Source organism: Phyllostomus hastatus, unplaced genomic scaffold, assembly GCF_019186645.2.
Source record: "Phyllostomus hastatus isolate PE091 unplaced genomic scaffold, TTU_PhHast_1.1 phas_contig_254, whole genome shotgun sequence".
Classification (NCBI taxonomy): Eukaryota; Metazoa; Chordata; class Mammalia; order Chiroptera; family Phyllostomidae; genus Phyllostomus; species Phyllostomus hastatus.
In genome coordinates, this window is record NW_025333810.1 from 9,743,845 (window position 1) to 9,763,907 (window position 20,063).

General features: G+C 38.2%; 1 protein-coding gene across 3 annotated transcripts in view; it reads left to right on the forward strand.

The window, feature by feature from the left end:
- Positions 1 to 20,063, forward strand: part of KCNN2 (potassium calcium-activated channel subfamily N member 2) — a 393,097-nt gene that overhangs the window by 362,631 nt on the left and 10,403 nt on the right. For all 3 annotated transcript variants that reach the window (XM_045838087.1, XM_045838088.1, XM_045838089.1), the window contains one exon: positions 12,103 to 12,213. In XM_045838087.1, the coding sequence (XP_045694043.1) occupies positions 12,103 to 12,213 (111 nt within the window). The remainder of the gene's footprint in view (positions 1 to 12,102; positions 12,214 to 20,063) is intronic.

Below are 20,063 nucleotides of genomic sequence, written 5' to 3' on the forward strand. Positions count from 1 at the left end.
TTCATCTTATTCTGCTCATCGTGAAGCTCCAGTGAGGACATGGAGGTGCTGGTTGCTCTTTGTGGGTGATGCCCTGATTTGATGAACCAGTATCTTAGAGCTTCAGCCTCAGAGTCAGAAAGTTCTTTGTGTAAGTCTGGATTCTGTTAGTCTGTATCCTGTTAGCTGTGCGAAGATGAATACATTTCTCTTCTCTGAATCCTACTTCCCTCAACTGTAAAATGTAGATCATTATAAGCATTTTGAAGTGTGTCAAAAGGCTTGAAGAACTACATGACATTTTATCAATTAGATTAGATTAGATGTATTATTTTAACAAATATTTGTTGAGTGCCAGGCCCTGGACAAGATACTGGAAACACAGCAAAAGAAGACAGAAACCGTTCTTGCCCCACCTTGTTGGAGCTTACAGGGAGAAAACCTGCACTGAAAATAATAAGTGTTAATCATACTTGTGACAAATAGATGAGGAGGTAAAGCTTCTGATCTTGATTTTGGGACTGAAGGATGAGATCTCCTCAGAGAAATAGATCCTTGTAAAGTTGACCTTTAACTTTTAACTAAGGTGGGAAGAGTGGGTAGCGAGACAAAGTGGGAAGACGGAAGGGCCTTCTGGAAGAAGAAATAGTTTATTTGAAGGCAACGAGGCAAGGAAGAGCTCGGTACACAGCAAGGCCACTAGGCCAGGGGTGTGCGAAGTAAAGTGCGACGGTGTCATGGCACGAGGCTGGGTTCCGAGGGCAGGTCTTGCGGAGCACTCGGGAAAGGTGTGCTGCCTCGGGTGACGTGCCACTGTTCAGTGGGGGTGCCCAGCAGGCTCCGACACCCCTTCCTTGCCCCAGCAGGCTCCGACACCCCTTCCTTGCCCCTTACGTACCGTGGTTTGGCCAGGACTGGTTTGCACCATGTGTTTTAGATGTGTGAAAATGGAAGGCTAACATGCCATCTAAAATTTATTAATGGGGTATGAGCTTTTAAGTGTTTCAAATTGATGTGCCTTTTTAAGTGTCTTAATTTCTCCTTATCTGCTTTTTATATAGTTTGGTTATAGCAAAGAGAGTTGTCTTGATGCTTTCTGCCTACATAAGGAAGTGGATCAGTACCGGGAGCTGATTACCGGCAGGAAATTCCCAGAATGTCTGGAGTGAGACATCCCTGCCCAACGAGAGGCAGGCTTCCCACATGAGAGCTTTTGAATGGTGGCCAGAGCAGCATGTACCGTCCCAGCAGCTGCCTCCAAAGATTGTTCCAAGAGTCAGAATTAGCTAGAAGGACTGAGAGCCTGTGACACAGAGAGGGTGGGAACGGTCTTCTCCCACTTGGTATCAGTGAACTGAGATAAGGCAGCTTGCTGTGAAAATGAAATCTGAGGCCAATTTTAAGGTCACTTGTAGCAACAACGAAAATTTTAAGTCCCAATTGTGGAAAATAGAATTTGGGGGTATAATTTAACATTATTTACCTGTAAAAGAAAATTCCAATTTTGTGAATTTTAGATGATTTTTTTCCATTACAATTAGTATGGTCCATTATGTTTATTATCAGATCATTTCCTGAAAAGATAGCATTTTATTATATAGTGTAATGCTTTGGAAAATAAAACTTGCATGGATGTATTTTTGGAGGGACCAAAATGAGCCCACAGGGACAAGAATGATGCTACTTATAAAAACAGAACCAATAATTGCAGTAATTCTCCCTCCGTGCTTCTTAGATACAACTTTCTCGATGTTCCTTTCTGGCAAGATGTCCCTCATTTTATTTTTGAATTAGGTATGACTCAGGGTTCGTGCAAACAGGCTCATTTACCATGGGACCAGAGCCAGCTTTAAAGTTAACCTTGCCAGGATCTTGTGGTACTTTTATCTTTCCTCAATTTTTTTCTTTCTCCTTAATGTCTCAAGAATAATCCTTCCAAGTTTCATCTGACAGCACAAATCTTTCATTTAGTTGCTTGAACTACTCCTTTGCTTATATTTCACTAGTTGTTTTTAAAATATAGAAGTTATAAGCAAAAGCAACTTTTAATTGTGTCCAACTTTTAATATGGACACAAAAAAGTTACATGCCATTAAATTTGCAGTGGTGTGTTTCTGTCCTCCGAGCTCATGGTGAAACTCTCCCTCTGTTTTTGGCCTAAGGAGCTCCATTCCGTCTCCCGCATAAAGAACAGACTTACTTTTTAATTGACCCCATCAAAGATCATTTGCTTGCATTTAGAGAAATTCAGTAATCTTTGACTAGCCTATTTAAAATAGTATGAGGAGTTGGAGTGTATCTGTCTCTAAGCCAAGACATAGAGTCAAGCCACAAGCAGTCTTCTGGGGGTGAGCTTCTGGGAGTTGATTACATCCCATGTAAATTTCCTAGGGGCCAGGAACTTATGGATGGAGGTGTCCTAGAAGCTAGTATGGAGGGTGTTGGCTGACAATATAGATTTCTAAAAGAAGATAATTTTTTTCATAGTTCATGTAAAAGGTCAGTTTCCCTAAGATGAAATGTATTTCTGTTTTGTCAGACAAATGTTTGCTTTTGTTTTCAGGACGTTTAAATACCACTTTGTCACTTTGGAATTATCTAAACCAGATAAGACTTGATATTTCAAGCGTTTGCCTATTCCCTCTTGGACTTTTGCAATGCATGTTTAGGTAACATGCATATTGTCAGATTTCCCATGAGTCATATCGTGTGCTCTGTCTCTCTCTCCTTTTATAAATTGTGAAAAAGAAATATAATTTACAACATCCCTAAGAGCACAGAGTCATCCCAGAATCGTCTTGTATATTATTTCCGAAGTGCTGTGTCTTTGTGCTTTTCTAGTTGGATATTCTTGTCCTCACATTTATGAAATCATTTTTTTAAAGATTTTATTTATTTTTAGAGAGGGAATGGAGGGAAAAAAGAGAGAGAGAGAGAGAAACAACAATGTGTGGTTGCTGGGGGTCATGGCCTGCAACCCAGGCATGTACCCTGACTGGGAATCGAACCTGCAACACTACATTTATGAAATTTTAATAAACCTTGTACCTTTTGTAGTTTTTCTTTACTTTGGAGTAAAATACAGTTAATCTAAATGCTAACACTTACAGAGCTTTCTCATTTCAAAAATATAAAGAAATTAGCACTGCTCCTTTGCTTCATATAGCTAATAAAACTAATGAATTCTTTCTTAGCATCTACTTAGATGTTCGTATTTCATTAGTAAAACTCTAAATTATAATTTAAATAGTTTCAAAACTTAATTTGTGTCATGAGTTATATTTTTGGGAGCCAAGGACATTAAAATTAACCTGCAGTGCTCTAGGAAGAAATATATTGTTACCCCAAGAGGAGAGAGAGTTTTCCAGAGTATTTCTAAGAAAGAAACAAATGGCTTTATCAAAAACAAAAAACCTCTTCTCACCTGAAATGTAAATTGTGAATCCAGGACAATCATGTAAAGCTTTTCTTATAATTTTTTAGATTGTATTTATAATTTTATACAGAGATGATAATGGAAATACTTGAGTGAATCTTACATAATGAAATGCTTTCACAGAAATTCCATTGTGATCAATCAAACAAATCAAGAAGATATTTGTCTTTCATCAAGATCTACCTAATAGTAGAACTTAAGAGCCAAAGGTCTCCTCTCTCCTGGATATCCTGGATTGAAAACCATAGGATTGCCTAGTAAACAAAATCATTCATTATCCTTCAGGGAAAAATGATTAAGGTTGTATTGGCCTACTTTCTTCTTATTCCTCTGTCCTTCTTCTACATAAGGAGGTACCAAGTCATGAAGATATACTATTGTGAATGTCACTGATACCTTATTGGATGAACTCTAAATGGCTTTTATTCTTTTGGTTGAAGGTGGTAGGTAGGCAAATAACATTGTCCTATCATGGTGTCTTAGCTTTTTGTGAGCACCATCTAGTTCCTTATTTCTTCAACTTTATAACAGAGAAATTATTCTATTTAACACTTAAAAAGTTATCCTATGTACCATTTTATATTTGCCCATAGATACAACACATGCTGAAATCATTAATTTTTCATTTTCTATGAGGACATAGGATGGGGCAAATGTAGGTTTACAGTTGTTTGTATGAAAAATAATAAATAACTTTGTTTTGCATACTCAAAGTGTAAACCTACTTTTGCCTCACCCTGTATGTAATGTTTAAAGAATAGGATTCACCCTCATTGGTAAGAGTAATTTTCTTCTCTTTCTGTAAAACTGTAGCAGCTCTTGCCATTTAGAGTGTGGATAACAATTTTTGGCATAATTATCTTTAAATACAGAGTAATATCTGCCCATTTCTAGGGACATTTGATGAGTGGACCTCTGATAGTGATCAGTAAACCCCTGGACATGTGTGATTTAGACTTTCTGATACTTTCTGTCTCTGCATCTAATGATAGTTTCCCCTGCCAGTGGACATAAAGTCTGTTCTTGCTGTAGCACTTTCGGTTTCCGAAGTTCGCAGCACTAAATAACTGTATGAATGAAAGCAGAGCCTCAGGAAGGGTGGCGGGCCTCTGCGGTCACCAGTGCCCCAGGCAGACCTTCACTCCTCCCCAGGACAGTTTCTTAGAGGGCATGACAGCTGCTTTCTTCTAGGTATAGGCAAGTATGGTTGGACGTTGTTGTGACCTTCTAGCACCCAACTTGTCTCTACAGTTCCACCTAATTTTTCTAAACTGTCAGCACTTCTTATTGGCAGAGCTGCCCACCCCATCCCACGATGTGTGCTCACATTGGCACTGTTGCTAATAAGAAGATACAAACCCAGGGATGGCTAATTACTGATGATCAGTTTGAAGTAGCACTTCCTTCTTTCCAGCCTCTAAAACACAAAAATGATCTGAACAGGCAAGTCACTCCAAAGGAGATTTGGGTTTTCTGAGTCCAGGTTTTATCGCTGAACTCAAAAAACCACAAGTATCTTCTCCCATCTTCCTTAAGGTGAAGACCTTACAGTTGACCCCTACCTTCCTGTCAGTAAACGTCCACTTGTTTGTTTGTATTTGAAGATCTTCAAAGAGAGGGCATTTTGATAGAGGGAATTTGTGTTCAGAATTCCCTTGAATGTTGTTTATGTTTATGACATAATGAATGTTGCAGAGATCTTACAAAACTTTACTGGGATATAATACAAAAGTAGAGTGTTTTATAGAATTTTATTTGCTAGAATCAATTGTTTTACATAGTTTTGTGAAAGAATTACTATGCATGTCAGGGTAATGTGGTAGAACTGTATTTATTGCTGTAGGATATTGTCCGTCAGCCCCAGGGGTAGAAACATGGACAATGGCTGCAAGTACTCATTTGACCTTTCTTTTGGAGGACAAATTGATATTTTAAAATGAAAGTTAATCTTAAAGTTGTTTCATTTATTTGGGTGGTTTTAGATTAAAAGCATATTTTTTCAAATTATTTTGAGAAATTTTAGTTACTGAGAGTCTCATAAATGGGCTATCAAACAAGTTTGACCTTTTAGGAGGTATGATACACAGGATAACTGATTTACAATGGGAATATTTTTAACAATTTTTTAGCAGAGTCATTCTCTGTGATGAGTATTCTGGAATTTCCCCCCAAATTATATATTTCATTATGTTGAATCTTTTCCAGATACCTTTTCTAATAAGGACAAGAATCAACACCTTTTTCCAGTGTGCTTTTAAAAACTTCTCTTTTAATTACAGTTATACACAATATTAGATTAGTTTCAGGTATACAATATATTGCTTAGAATTAGCATAACTTATGATCACTCCAATAAATTTAGTACCCACCTGGTACCATACAGAGAGTTACTCCCTGTGAACTTCACATCCCCATAACTATTTTTATAACTGGCAATTTGTACTTTTTAATCCCTTTACCCTGTGCACCCATCCCACTAACTCCTACAACCTCCCTACCCCCAGGTCTGGCAACCATCAGCTGGTTCTTTGTAGCTATGAGTTTGCCCCAGGTCTGGCAACCATCAACTGGTTCTTTGTAGCTATGAGTTTGTTTCTATTTTGTTTGTTCCTTTATTTGTTTAATTCCACATGTAAGTGAAATCATATGGTCTCTCTCTGTCTGACTTATTTCACTTAGCATAATTCCCTCTAGATCCAGCCATACTGTCACAATGGTAAGATTTCATTCTTTTTTTTATGACAAATAACATTCCATTGTATAAAAATACCACTCCTTTACCCATTTTTCTATTGATGGACACTTAGGTAGCTTCCATTTCTCAGCTATTGTAAGTAATGCTGCAGTGAACATAGGGGTGCATATATCTTTTCAAATTAATGTTTTGAATTTCTTCAGATAAATACCCAGCAAGTGCACAAGGGTTCCTTTTCTCCACATCCTTGACAATACTTTTTGATTTATTGATGATAGCCATTCTGGCAGGTTTGAGGTGATATCTCCTTGTGGTTTTGACTTGCATTTCCCTGATGATTTAGTGACATTGAACATCTCTTCATACGTCTATTGGCTTTCTGTATGTCATCTCTGGAGAAAGATCTATTCAAGTCCTCTGACCATTTTTAATAGGGTTTTTTTTGGTGTTACATTGTATGAGTTTCTTATATATTTTGTATATTAACTCCTCATCAGATGTATCATGTATATCTTCATATCCATCATTTTCAACTATTCCATCTGTTGTCTCTTCATTTTTTTAATGGCTTACTTTGCTGTGTAAAACTTGTTACTTGATGTAGACTCATTTGTTTTCTTTTCCTTGCCTGAGGAGACATATCCAAAAAAGAAAAAAATTACTAAGAATGATGTCAAAAAGTTTACCTCCTATGTTTTTTCCTAAGAGTTCTATGATTTTGTGTTTCATGTAAGTCTTTAACCCATTTAAGTTTATTCATGTATATGGTGTAAGAAATTGATCCAGTTTCACTCTTTTGCATCTGTCTGTCCAGTTTTCCCAAGAGCATTTATTGAAGAGACTGTCTTAACCTCATTGTGTATTCTCGCCTCCTTCGTCATAGATGAATTTACTGTGTAGGCTTGGGTTTATTTCTGGGCTCTCTATTCTGTTCCATTGAGCTATGTGTCTGTTTTTAGGCCAGTACCATGCTGTTTTTATTACTATGGGTTTGTAGTCTCAAGTTTTTAAAGCTTTATCCCAATATGATTTTTAAAATTATTCTTGGAAGTATTTGTAGGATTAGCATAACCAGGTTGTCTAAACTAGAAATGTCACCACTTTGAATTTTTCAAATATTACATGACAAATGAATTTGGGGAGAATGAGTGACCTGAACTTCCTTTACATTCTAGGAACCAACAGTAGTATCTGTACTATGACAAAGAAGAATGCAGCAGAGAAAACACTACATTCTAACATGGCAGTGTATAAGACTCTCCCACTGAGGGCATTCAACTATAGCTTGTGCTGTAGAGCTTATATCTGATTGTCAGTTCACTTTGGTCTGGCATAGGGTGATGAGAATTAATAATTACTTCTCTTTTCTAAGGACCAGGCCTCTCTCCTCCACCTTTCTCTTTCTCTTGCAACATCTAATTTGTTAGAAGGACAGATTATTTTTTTTTAACGTATAGGTTTTCCTTGGCTACTTTAATATATTGGCTTCATAACACACTGTGTTTTCTTCATTTGACTTTTGGTTGCCTGACTATCTTAAAGTGTCAGGTTAGTGATTTCCTTAGCTTTTCCTAATAACATAAATGAAACGGGAGAAAAGTAATGCAGATACATTTTCTGTATTCGGTGAACGGAATGTGACTCATCTTGGTAAAGGCATACAGGGATCTTCATTTCAGAGAGTAACATATGTTAGTCCCAACTGTTTCTGTATCCATTGTGATGACGACAGGCTTTGGGGAAAAATGTTGTGAAAGCATATTTACTTTCATTCTTATTCACTTTATGAAACAGAATGGTCATAGAAATAGACACTGAGTGGACATTAACATCTTGCTATTACTTAAATTATTATAATCATAATGTATTGGCAGGAATTTACCTTGAACCTAGAAAGCTTTTGGAGGTGAGCCAGCTTCATTTTGTGTAACTCTAAAAATTAGAAAATAAAAGTTATTTTGAAATCCAACTCTATCTGTATATCAAACTCTCTTATGATTTATTAAGAACCTGGGGAGTTTATGGTTTTCCCTAATTAAAATAAGGCTTACAGATAAGGAGCAAAATACGTTGCATTTGAACAATCTTAAGTTTAAATTCCTTGAGAGGCTCTTGAGGTACAATTTAAAGGGTACAGTTAAGATTATGGAATGAGGGGTGTAGGTAATAGTTTTAATAATTACTAAATTGTCCGTCCCACTTTCTTCTCCATTTTGCAACAAAGGTACTCATTTTAATGCATGAGACTTGGTGAACTAGAGAACACTCATCCAGAAATGGGCCAGCAGCAGGAAAAAAAAATAGAGCCCAGAAACAAACACAAATAAAAATTGACTTACAAAGGCTCTTGATACCAGTGATTTTCCACTCCTGTTAGGATTTTGATTTCTTTCCAGAAGGATCTCAGCAGTGGCCACCTGCCAGGGGAAAACAGTATTCAACTTAGAATGCCAACTGCCGCTCATAGCTATCTTTACAGTGATCAAGCCCCCCAGATTTTTACATGCTCTGTGTATTCAGAAACCATCACTGCCCTAGAATTTCCCACGCCTCACTGATTGAGGAGTACCTGGGAGCATCACTCAACAGGTGATCCCATACAGTAAGTCCTCACTTACCGTCGTCTGTAAGCCCCATGACTGTAAGCGAAACCACATATAACAAAACCAGTCTTACTGTAGGCTGATTGATATAAACAAGAGTTATGTTCCTCTGGCATCCCATCAACATGATAAAGAAATGACTTTGAACAAAGTGACGTTATTCAAGGACCTGCTGTCCTTGTCAAGCAAATGATGAGTTAAATTGTGGGTAGGTACAGATGGCTGTCATGAGTGGCCAACGATTTGGCTAACCCCTCTCAGTAGAACATGACTATTTAGATTCTGTGGCAGATGTTTTAAAGTCCACAAATTAGCAGTAGCTGCTTCCAAGGCCATTCTTTTCCTTCACTGGTATCCAGCTTGGAAGTCAGCTTGCCTCCATGGCCCACACAGCACACAAAATACCAGGATAACCACCACACCCGCCCAGACATTTCTGACCCCGCACTCTCTGTCCTCCGCCGGGACTTTCCTTGTTTACCATTTCCAAAATGGCTTTGATAGAAACCTTTAACTCTTGTTCAAAACAGAAAGTAGTTTAGGACTTTACCATATTCCCTCATGGCCTTCTTCATCTGACTCTGTTGGAATCACCTGGAAAGCTTTAAGAATGTCTGATGCTTGGGTTTTATCCCTGGAGGTCAGGATCCGATTGGTTGGACACACAGTCTGTCAGCCCTGGAATTCTTACAAGTGCTCCAGGTGCCTCTAGTCACAGTCAAGGTTAAGAACTACTAATTTAAAAGTTGTGTCAGCTTTGAATAGGAACAGTGTTGATTTATTTTGTTAATTAACCAACCATATTGTTCAATTCTTACACATTTACACTGAGTTTATCATATTAAAATAAGGTGAATTTGATAGTCTTGTTTTGCTTTGAAATACAGCACTTCATATTTTATCATAGATATGGAAATGACCACAGATAAAAATGTGGTGAAAAGTACTATGAGATGCCCTGGCTGGTGTAGCTCAGTGGATTGAGTGCGGGCTGCGAACCAAAGTGTCACAGGTTCGATGCCCAGTCAGGGTACATGCCTGGATTGCAGGCCATGACCCCCAGCAACCGCACATTGATGTTTCTCTGTCTCTGTCTCCCTCCCTTCCCTCTCTGAAGGTAAATAAATAAAATCTTAAAAAAAGAAGTACTATGAGACAAGGTAAAGGGGGGAATGTATCAGTGCTGATTACAGTGCACAACTGAAGAATCCCTTACTTGTTTTTGTCATCTCATTTCTAAAATCAGAGGTTAAACCACATAATGCCTAAATATTTTCCAGCCTCTCTCTGATTCATGTGATCAATATCACTCATTTCTGAGGATACTGATTTCTTCAAGAGCTAGATGGAAGGAGATATTCAAACCCTCTGAAAATACTACACCTAAACAGTATTGGCTCATTAATAAGGTTATTTCTCTATGGTCACAGTTATCAGGTTGTAGCAACGCAGGGCAAGTGTATGTATTTTCTTTTATTCTCTCTCTTGTCCCTCCGACCAGATTTGTTGTGAGCCTAAAAATGCCTTCTTTGGGCCCTGGCTGGTGTAGCTCAGTGGATTGAGCACAGGCCTGTGAACCAAAACATAACCAGTTTGATTCCCAGTCAGGGTACATGCCTGGGTAGCAGGCCATATCCCCAATATGGGGTGTGCTAGAGGCAACCACACATTGATGTCTCACTCCCTTCTCTTTCTCCCTCCCTTCCCCATCTCTCTAAAATAAATAAATAAAATCTTTGAAAAAAAAATGCCTTCTTTGGTCTGTAACTGAATGGCTCAATTATGTTTATTAACTATATATAAAACATAAGAATGATTCATAAAGATCATTTTCCTAAGTTGTATTTTTAAGATTAATAAAGAGAGGCAAAGGTTAGATGTTTTCTAAAACTACAAATTGTCAATGTAGTTTGACAATGTATAAAGTGTATATTTTTTGTATAAGTAATATGTATTTATAATAGAGGGTGGAGCAAAAGTAGATTTATAGTTGTGTGTACATAAAAGAGTTTATTCTTGTATTGTTATATATTAATAATTGTATTATTTTCCATCTGAACAACTATAAATGTACTTTTTCCCACCATGTAGAAGATTCATACTATAGGGAAAATCACAAAGAGCAAAATGTTACTGATATTTCCACCACTGAGAGAAAACCTCTTGTCACTGTTGGACATACTTCTTTTCAGTTTGCCCAAAAAAATCCTTTTAAACAAATAAAATTAGGCCATCCCCTGAGTACCCTACCATTTGATTAACGTAAAAGGGATGCTATTAAAAACTAGCTTATAAAAATTCAAGTCTGTTGAAAGATTCGGAGGCAGGGTAACTAACATCCCATTGTTTGTGCCCCCTTCAGTAGGCTATTGCCTGAACACTCCCATTAGTGGTTTTCTGTCCATTGAGACATCTTGGTGATCTTTGCTGCTGTGTGGTCCTTTCAGGGTGACATTCTGTCGGGAGTTCTGGACTTCCCTTTCACTGCACCCATGGCAGCTGCTCAGTGGGCCCCTTCCCGACCAATAGGTCAACTGTGTACGGGCTCAGTGAAGTAGCTGCGGCGGGACCTTGCTTCCTGATCCTGTGTGTAATCAGCCAAGAAGATCTCACACCTCATGACTTAGAGTGGGTGTACCTTGATCATGGAGCAGAGGAACTGTCATCTCTGGGACACTGCATAGAGTGTCACCCATCTCTTCCTAAGAGATCAGCATTGGGCCATAATTCAACAAGGACCACTGTTAACGTTTCTCAGAATAAAAGTAGCTTGTACCTTTCTTAGTGCTAGTCAACCCCTAGAATAGTCAGATGGTTCTCTCTTACCTTCAGCACTTCTTGTATCTGTTGTCCAGGTTCAGATCACTGTGGCCTTCCTGTATGTGTGTAGAACAGGTTGCAGTTGTACAATGCATCTCTCTTCATTCCTGGTGTATTACAGTTGATTGTCCCGCAGACCTGTTAGTCGTATTTTGAGAGAAGATTATGGAATATTATACTGGGACAATTCTTATTTTTACTCTATACATTTATGCTAATTTACTCATTGATTATTTGCTCCTTTTATATGTACAGGTATATAACTGATTTACCATTTTTAAGAAGTCTCTGAAAATTCAGCAAGTTGTTTTGCATTCTATATTTTATGATTAAAATGTTTGATTCACACATCATGCTGTATTTCCTAACATATGTGAGCTAAATTTTTTTAATCCCAATATAAAGATACATTGCATGTTGACCATGCATTTTTTATAGTATTTGAAGACACTGAATACTATAGGTTTGTTGGTTTGTTTTTTTACTTCAGATACTTACGTACTTGGTGCTAAATTGGTCTAAGGTGGCTGAGACCAAAAATAACGTTTGGTGGTTCTCTTCTCTTTCAGGGTGCTGGTTGCACAGCCCTGGTGGTAGCTGTAGTAGCAAGGAAGCTAGAACTTACCAAAGCAGAAAAGCACGTACACAACTTCATGATGGATACTCAGCTGACGAAAAGAGTAAGTCTCCACCCCTGAGTCTCCAAAGGGAATATTGTGGGTTTTTTCAGTGTTGGGTAATATATTTTTTTATTTTGACCTCCAAAGCTAAAATGACATGGTTTAAAAAGTTAAAGTAGTCTTGGAATTAATTCCATGGTTTCATATTTGGACTCTTCCTAACTTTAGGTCATTAGGAAATAATTAGACAACCTTTATTTACTCAAGGATAAAAATAGGCATTCTTAACATTTAAGTTTGCAGTGTACAAGAAGAGGCCAGTATTGGATTGAACACACTGTCAATGTCATGCAGAAATTTTATGGGAAGGTGATTCAACAGAAAGTTTGCTGAGCATCTGTAAGCCAGTTGTTGTTCTAAAGACTGGAGTTACAAAGACAAATAAAAAACGCCTAATGATTAGGACCCCAAGGTACAGGGCCGACATAGACCCTTTCCGTGGCGTAAAGGCTATCACAGAGCTGTTGGAAACAGTATGTAGCACCTGGAGGGGAGACCAGGGGCCAGCCATGAGGAGGAGTGGCACAGGTTTGCAGAGCACTCACCCCGTGCCCGCCCCGTCCCAGCGTGTTGTGCGTGTCCACTGGCTTCATCATCAGAATGTGCTGAGGGAAGTGCCAGGATTTTGCCTGTTTTAAACGCAAAAGCCCAAACACAGAGAGGGTAGATAAGTTGCTTAGAGTCATTAAGTTGCTTAATGTGAAAGGAAAAAGATTTTTATTACACTAAACTTTTAGCCTCTTTACAGCCACTTGAGATACCAAAATTCCAAAGTCAGAAATAACTAGGAATTATTTTAAAGCAGTGTCATCTTGCTACATACCAGTAACCACATCCCAAAGAAGATGTTAATCAGGCTGTCATTAAAATAACAAAACACATAGTCACTTGGTAACTTCACTCATAAAAGAATCAATAGAGATTTCAAGCGGAGTTCCAATTCTCAGTGTTTTTACTTACTTTTGACTGGGGTTCTATGTACAAAAGTAATCATGTCTTTTTTTTTTTTTAATTTGGTAGAATACTTCCTAATAGATCAGTCACTTTAATGCACATTTTATTTATCTGGATAATATTTATGAAATGGAAAGATGAATTCCAATTGCCTTGCTAAACTGTGTCTTACCTACCAGACACTACTGTGAGACTTGCCTCATTGCAGTTAGTAGGTTCACATATATTCTAGCTGATCAAAGCAATGCAGATGCCAGGCTTTTGTACTGGACTTACCACTTGGGAATATCTTTACACAGTTTTCTGTCAATTCCTGATTTCATCCTCCAAGTTCATTTCTAAATGTTACAGAAAAGCCCATGGAGAGTAGAGGGATAGAAGCTGAATGGAAGGTTGTGGTTCTTGTCATTTTCCAAGATTTACTAGAAAATGAAAATACACAGAGATTATTAGTCCACACTTAATACAAAATTACAGCAGAAATTTTGTATGTCTCATCATGTGCTTGTTTGGACGAATTCTGTGCTACAGTTTAAGAGGCAATTTTTTGGATAATGTAAATTATACATTATCCAAAAAATCCTTCCATTGAGTACCTTGTCTAATCCAGGTAATTTCACCATAAAGATATTATACATTGTATTCTTTCACAAATTAATGCCACACTTAAGATATTAGGCACAAAAAATACTTTAAAACACCATATATGGTTGCATATAAATCTTTTCAACAGTAAAAAAAATGTGACAAAGTTACAAATTAGAAAACCAATTGTGATGTTTAAGCAGATTTCCCCCGGTTCATAAGCAGGTATGTGGTTTTATCTTAAGAAAATATGTAATTTCCTTAAATTTGGGATATTGATATTCCATGTCCATATGATTAAAGCATTTAGGAGTTAGAAAAGAAAGGCTTTGATTTTAAAATATACAGTATAGCATTGCTATAATTTGCTTTTGATTAAAGATTTTTGTGAAATTCAGAGATCTCCCCATTCCAGCTTGGACTTTTAGTTTAGTTACTGTAGTTCAGTGTCTCTCAGCTTTGGCATTATGGACCTTTTGTACTGGATAATTCTTCATTTGCAGGAGTATCTTGTGCATTGTTGGTTGCTTAGCAGCATTTTGGCCCCTGCATACTCGACGCGAGCAGAAATTTCCCACACACGTGCTGGTGACAACTCAGAATGCCTCTAGACGTTGCCGGATGTCCCCTGAGCGTACAAAATCCCCTGCGATGAGAGCCACTGCTTTAGCTTGTTTTCTCCAAGGACTTGGAAACTGAGACAATTCCGTTGAACAGATAACCTTCGAGTGCACTTAATTTATTGTAATCTCCTTCCTGGCAATAGTAGATATTCATTTAACAAAACATACTGTGTACCTAAAGAAGTCGGGGTTCTGTGTTAACTGCTGAGGATAAAGAACTGAAATGCCCCACTCCAGTACTCAGAGAGTGTTACGCTTTATAGTTGTTATTTTAAGCAAATCAGATGAAGACTCTGTTTTCTTCCCTACTTGGTAAAAATAAAAAATAAAAACAAGCACTGGTGTTCTTTCTCAGGATCCCCTTGAAGTCCAGGCTCCCTTAGAGAACTATGAATCCAGGATCTAGATGGCCTGCCTTTGGTTTTTATGCATGTGACTCATTTCCCCACAGTGACCAAGTTTTCTGATGGTACAGCTTTTCTGTAGTTTTTGTTTATTCAATACTTTGAACTCTCTCAGATAATCTTCTGTTATGAGTCAGATTGTGTGTAAAAAGCTTTTCTAGTAAAAAGTACTGGTCTAGTTTTAAATTCTCCATGACATTTCTGATGCTCTATTAATTCTATTATCTCATTACTACTTAAAAATGTAGCTACTTTGCAGTATTTCTTTGGACCAGAGCCTCTTACAGGTCTGAGAAGACACTCCAGCAGCCTTGCTTACAGAGCGATTTTTATAGGCAAGATGTCGCTTAGTACAAGCACTGTTTAAACGGCCTTAGGGTCAAAGGTACATTTTTGGTTTAGGATACCCACTGCAATACTATAGTCAATACAGCATTTGAAAATAATAGTTCTTTTATAGTTCTGTCTGCATTATTTTATACAAAGTAATCAACTTAATGACTGTCATTTACTTGAAACTTGATTCCATTTGGTTATTTGTGGAATGTCTAAATGGGCCCACTTAGAATTTTTAACTTTTTAAATAAAGTCTAAAATATTGAATGATCATTAATGAATGCTTTCTGAATGAATAACCAAGAGTAAATAAGGACTTAAAAGATTAAAAATACAAATTCTCCTGGCTGGGTAGCTCAGTTGGTTAGAGTGTTGTCCCAATACACCAAGGTTGTGGGTTCAATCCCCAGTTAGGACACATGTTTCTGTTTCTTTCTCTCTTTCTCTCTTTCTCAAAAATCAATAAAATAAAAACTTTAAAAAAATAAATTCAAGCCTGCTAGTTATTGTCAGAGAACAATTCAATTATCCCCTGAAACACTACATAGAAAAAATCATGTTTTCTGATGGTCAGCAGAGGTAATGAGCACAGACATATAGGCATTCCGAAGTCTGAGTCTGACTCTAAAGAGAAAGCAATCTGAATGTTAAAAGAGATTATTCTTCCAAGCGGAAATGTCCCTTTCCCAGCCTTACATTATAATTGTGGGTCTTAACTGAATTGAACAATTAAATTTTCATGAAAAATTATTCACCACATATACATTTTCAGAGGAACAATCGTATGCAGAAACTGTGTCTCTGTGTGACCACATCAACCACATAAAATACTGTGTTGGAAAGTGGAACTCCCCATTCACTGTGCACCAGCATGAAGGCAGATGGTTCTAGATAATTCCAAAAGTGTGCCTGACACTCTGTGATTTAAAAGTGGCCAGTAGGTAGGGATACACAGAATAATTTGATGATTTAAAAATGAAAGCATAATGGGTAACTTGTCACTGGGCTCAGGATGACAGGACCAGCGATCTAACAGATCTGCAGCTTATCCCCCACAGAGGTGTGCTTATCATGCTCTGTGTTTTGGAAATATATTATTACTCTTCATTTAGGCCTAAACCAAGAAGAAATCTGGGAGTTTAGCTCTCTGAATTCTTTCATTTTGGAAAGAAACTTGACAAAATTTTTCAAGTAGCTAGATGTACCACAAAGAATAATTATACATATTAATGTCCACTGTGGGTGTTTCCAATCCTGTTAAGAATTCTCAATAAGATCCATAATAAGAACACTATTATGCAATTATATAATTTTATTTCCTGTGTGTCTCTTAACAAGTGAACAGAAATTTTGAGGGATATACTCCATGTAGCTCTTACAATGTCCTAGGATTCACAGCCCAGTGGGTTGAAACACAGAACCGATGGATCCCCTGGCCTTGCCCTGTTCCACCATCACAACACTCACCTGCCCGGGGACCTGGTCTAAAGGAGACCTGGGTGGCAAAGCCAGAGCCCTGAGCACTTCCACTGCAGCTGCTGCAGGGGCCCTGGAGCACGTGGCAGCTGGTGCAATAGCTGATGCACAGGCTCCACAGCAGTGTCTGCACTGGTCCCAGGCATTGCATAGGCATCACCCACAGCTTGTGTGGCAACATTTTACTATACTTTTCAGAATGAGAAGCAAGAAGCTCTCCTCCTAGGGGATGGGTGAAAGGGATTAAGAAATACAAATTGCCAGTTATAAAAATAGTTATGAGGATGTACAGAATAGGGAATATAGTCAGTACTATATAATAACTATATGTGGTGCCAGATGGATACTCAACTTATCAGGGTGATCACTTTGTAAGTATACAAATGTCGACTCACTATGTTTGTCCTATGCCTGATACTAATATGTTATTGTACATTAACTGTAATTTAAACACAAATTTTAAAGAAATGGTTCTCTTTAAAAAAATTGCCCTGCTTCTTAAATCACAGATTGTGTTCCTTCCCCTTATATTTGGAGGAGTGGAAGGATTGCACTTAAGCAAGTCTCTGAAGGGAGAGGCAAGGGGAAGAAAAGCAAAGAAATAAGTGGAAAAAGAGTCAGTGCTATAAAGCAAAAGAACACTGTAAACAAATCAGCCTTTTAAACAGTGCTCTAATTATGTGTGTCATTTAGGGTTGAACAAAGCAAATTGTCATTTAAAAGTCTATCAGCTTTAAGTGCTTTTTGTGGTTTATAAAGTATTGTTATACTTCATGACTTTAATATTTTATAATTTTCTGTGAGTCAGCAACATAGCATTTCATATCCTTTATGCCCACAAAAGTGGGTTTAAGGCATCTGGGAAAGTAATATTACTTTTAATAGTTTATTTTTAGGGTCTTTAATAGAGTTATTTTTAGGGTCTTTGTTTTCTCAAATTATTATTAAAATATCTGACTATTAATATGTCTTTCACAATTTTTCTGATAAAAGAGTTGAATTAGAGTTGTGCATTAGTGAGGCAGAACAAATTGTTCTTATTTTCTTTTTTTGCTTTGTGTGTGGAGCAGGGGATGGAGGGAGGAGGTAGTTCTTTCCTGTTAAGAAAGAATTCTCCTCACACTCCCTCATTTTTTGAAATATAGGAAATAAGTTGTATTTCTTAGTGGTATTGGCCATTAACTGACAGGAGAATTATCACACCTACTAAATGTTTGAGGTGCATCTGTGAATCCCTCATACACACCACCATGGTATCTAACATGTGGCAGAGACTCAATAAATATGATGGATTAATAAACAGAAATGCATTGACCCATTATATCCTCAGTCTCTTCTCTAACCTGTACAAGCTTCTATCAGGAGGATCCTTTGGCTGAGAAACATGCATCTGTGGTTCATGATTAGAAGTGTGTATGATGCAAATTTAACCCGATAGACATTTACTTAGTACAGTACCGGCTGGGCCCACAGCACTGAGCTAGGGAGACACAAAGGTTGGTGACATGGCCCCTGCCCTCTGAGAATTTGTAACCTGACTATATTCTCTCTGCTGTACATCCCCGGGAAACAGAGGAAGGGCTCCAGGGTTGCGCTGTTAGGTGACTGACTGTAGGATTCTAAATCGTGCAAACAAAGGACGTTTCCCTTCGAGATCCATTTCTCTTTTGGGCCAATGATCACAAATGCATAGATCTGCTTCTCCTCTCCCAGTTTTTCCTGTAAGTCTGCAGATTACTTTCATGTAGCAATTCCCCACAGTTGCAACCTGTAGACACTGAAGTGCTGCCCGCCCTGTCTTGGCCCTGACAACTGCTCCCTTTCCACCCAGGAGGGGCTGAGAAAACCTGCTGGAAACACATCTGAGCATCAGGCAGAGGATAAGTTTTTCTATTCTTGGACATTCTGTTTTGTGGCTGCTATTTTGAAAAATAGCAGTTTAATTTGACGCTTTAAGAGTTTAATTCCTATGTTTGAAAACCTATTAGGGAATTAGAAAGGAGATGTTGCAACATAAATGTGTACGCATGTTTCACAGGTTTTAAAATCAGCCATATGACAAGAAGTCATTTTCAGTTTCAGCCTGTCAACTAATAGGAGTGGATGCAAATACTACAACATAAGGCTTCAGGCATCGCCGTCCCATTGAGCTCTGAACTTGAGGTCCCCCATTCCCCTACCATCCCAAAGAGAATCATTGAAAATACATAGAGGACAAACATTGAATCACCTTTGTAGAAGTGCATAGACTTTAGTAATTCAGCATTTGCTATTTGTACAGGGTGGGGCAAAAGTAGGTTTTCAGTTGTCTGTATGGAAAATAACACAATAATAAACAATAATACAAGAATAAACTCAGTTTCATGTACTCAAAACCCTGTGGGGGATCCAAACTAAAATCAGTTGCTGTGCTCCATTCCAAACATTGCTTTGTTCCACTGCTGTGTTCCTGTTTGTCAGTTTTTACCCAGTTTCCCGGCTTTCTCACACCAAGCCCTCTAGGTTGCTCCTCTGCGTCTCAGGCTGAATAAGTCAGGGAGGGGACATCCAACCAGGGCCCTTACTGGTCTTCAGGCAGCTCCAGCTGTTGGAGAGAGCCCACGAGAGCTGAGACCTCCCCTGGCTGGTCCTTCTTCCAAACATGAAGGGCCTATCCCAGCCCCAGGCAGTGCTGACCAGTCACATCCCACTGGCCTTTCAAAAGCCAGATCTTCAGCCCTCAACAGCTTACGCTGCACCCATTTCCTTAACTTTGAAAGGACATAAAAGGGTCAGATGGAAAAAAGTCTTCTGAAAGATGACTCCTCCCTCTGCGAGGAAAAGAAATGTGTTTCCATAAGAATGAAGAGCCCAGAAGGACTGATACTCCTTACTTGCACAGCTGGTGCTCGGCCTCCAACGTTTCAGCCATTTTTTTCTGTAGGTGCGAGAAAGGCTCTCCTGCAGAGGCTGATGAATATCCAGAGGATGTCATCAAAGTCACTCCTAAAAGCAGTTATCAGAAACCAGTCATTTTCTTAAAATGGGTTCTAGTGATACAATTTCACTCAAAAATAAACCTTTTCAGCACGGTGGAAAAGATGCTTTCTTTCCTAACATGAAAAAAACACATACATATGTGGGCCCATAATTTTAGTGTAATTCTAAGGTTCTTCCTTATTGTAAACCTAAGAGCTGAAAAGAACTTTAATTATAATGCTCCCAAACCTCACATAGTGAAGAGGAAACTAAAGTCCTACACAGTTAGCTAGCCAGTCCCCTTGGCTGGACTTGGCTAGTAGAGTCAAGAGCTTACTCAAGCCCAGCTCATTGTTCCATCTTCCCCACCACACTGCCTTCCTTAAAGCGTTGTTTTCCTCCACCCAGCCCCCCACAAAGTCTGCAGCTTTCTCTATGAAAGATCTTTATGCATCACTCAAAAGAATGAAATGGAACAGCTTCTTAGAATAAGTAATTAACAACAAGAAGCCAA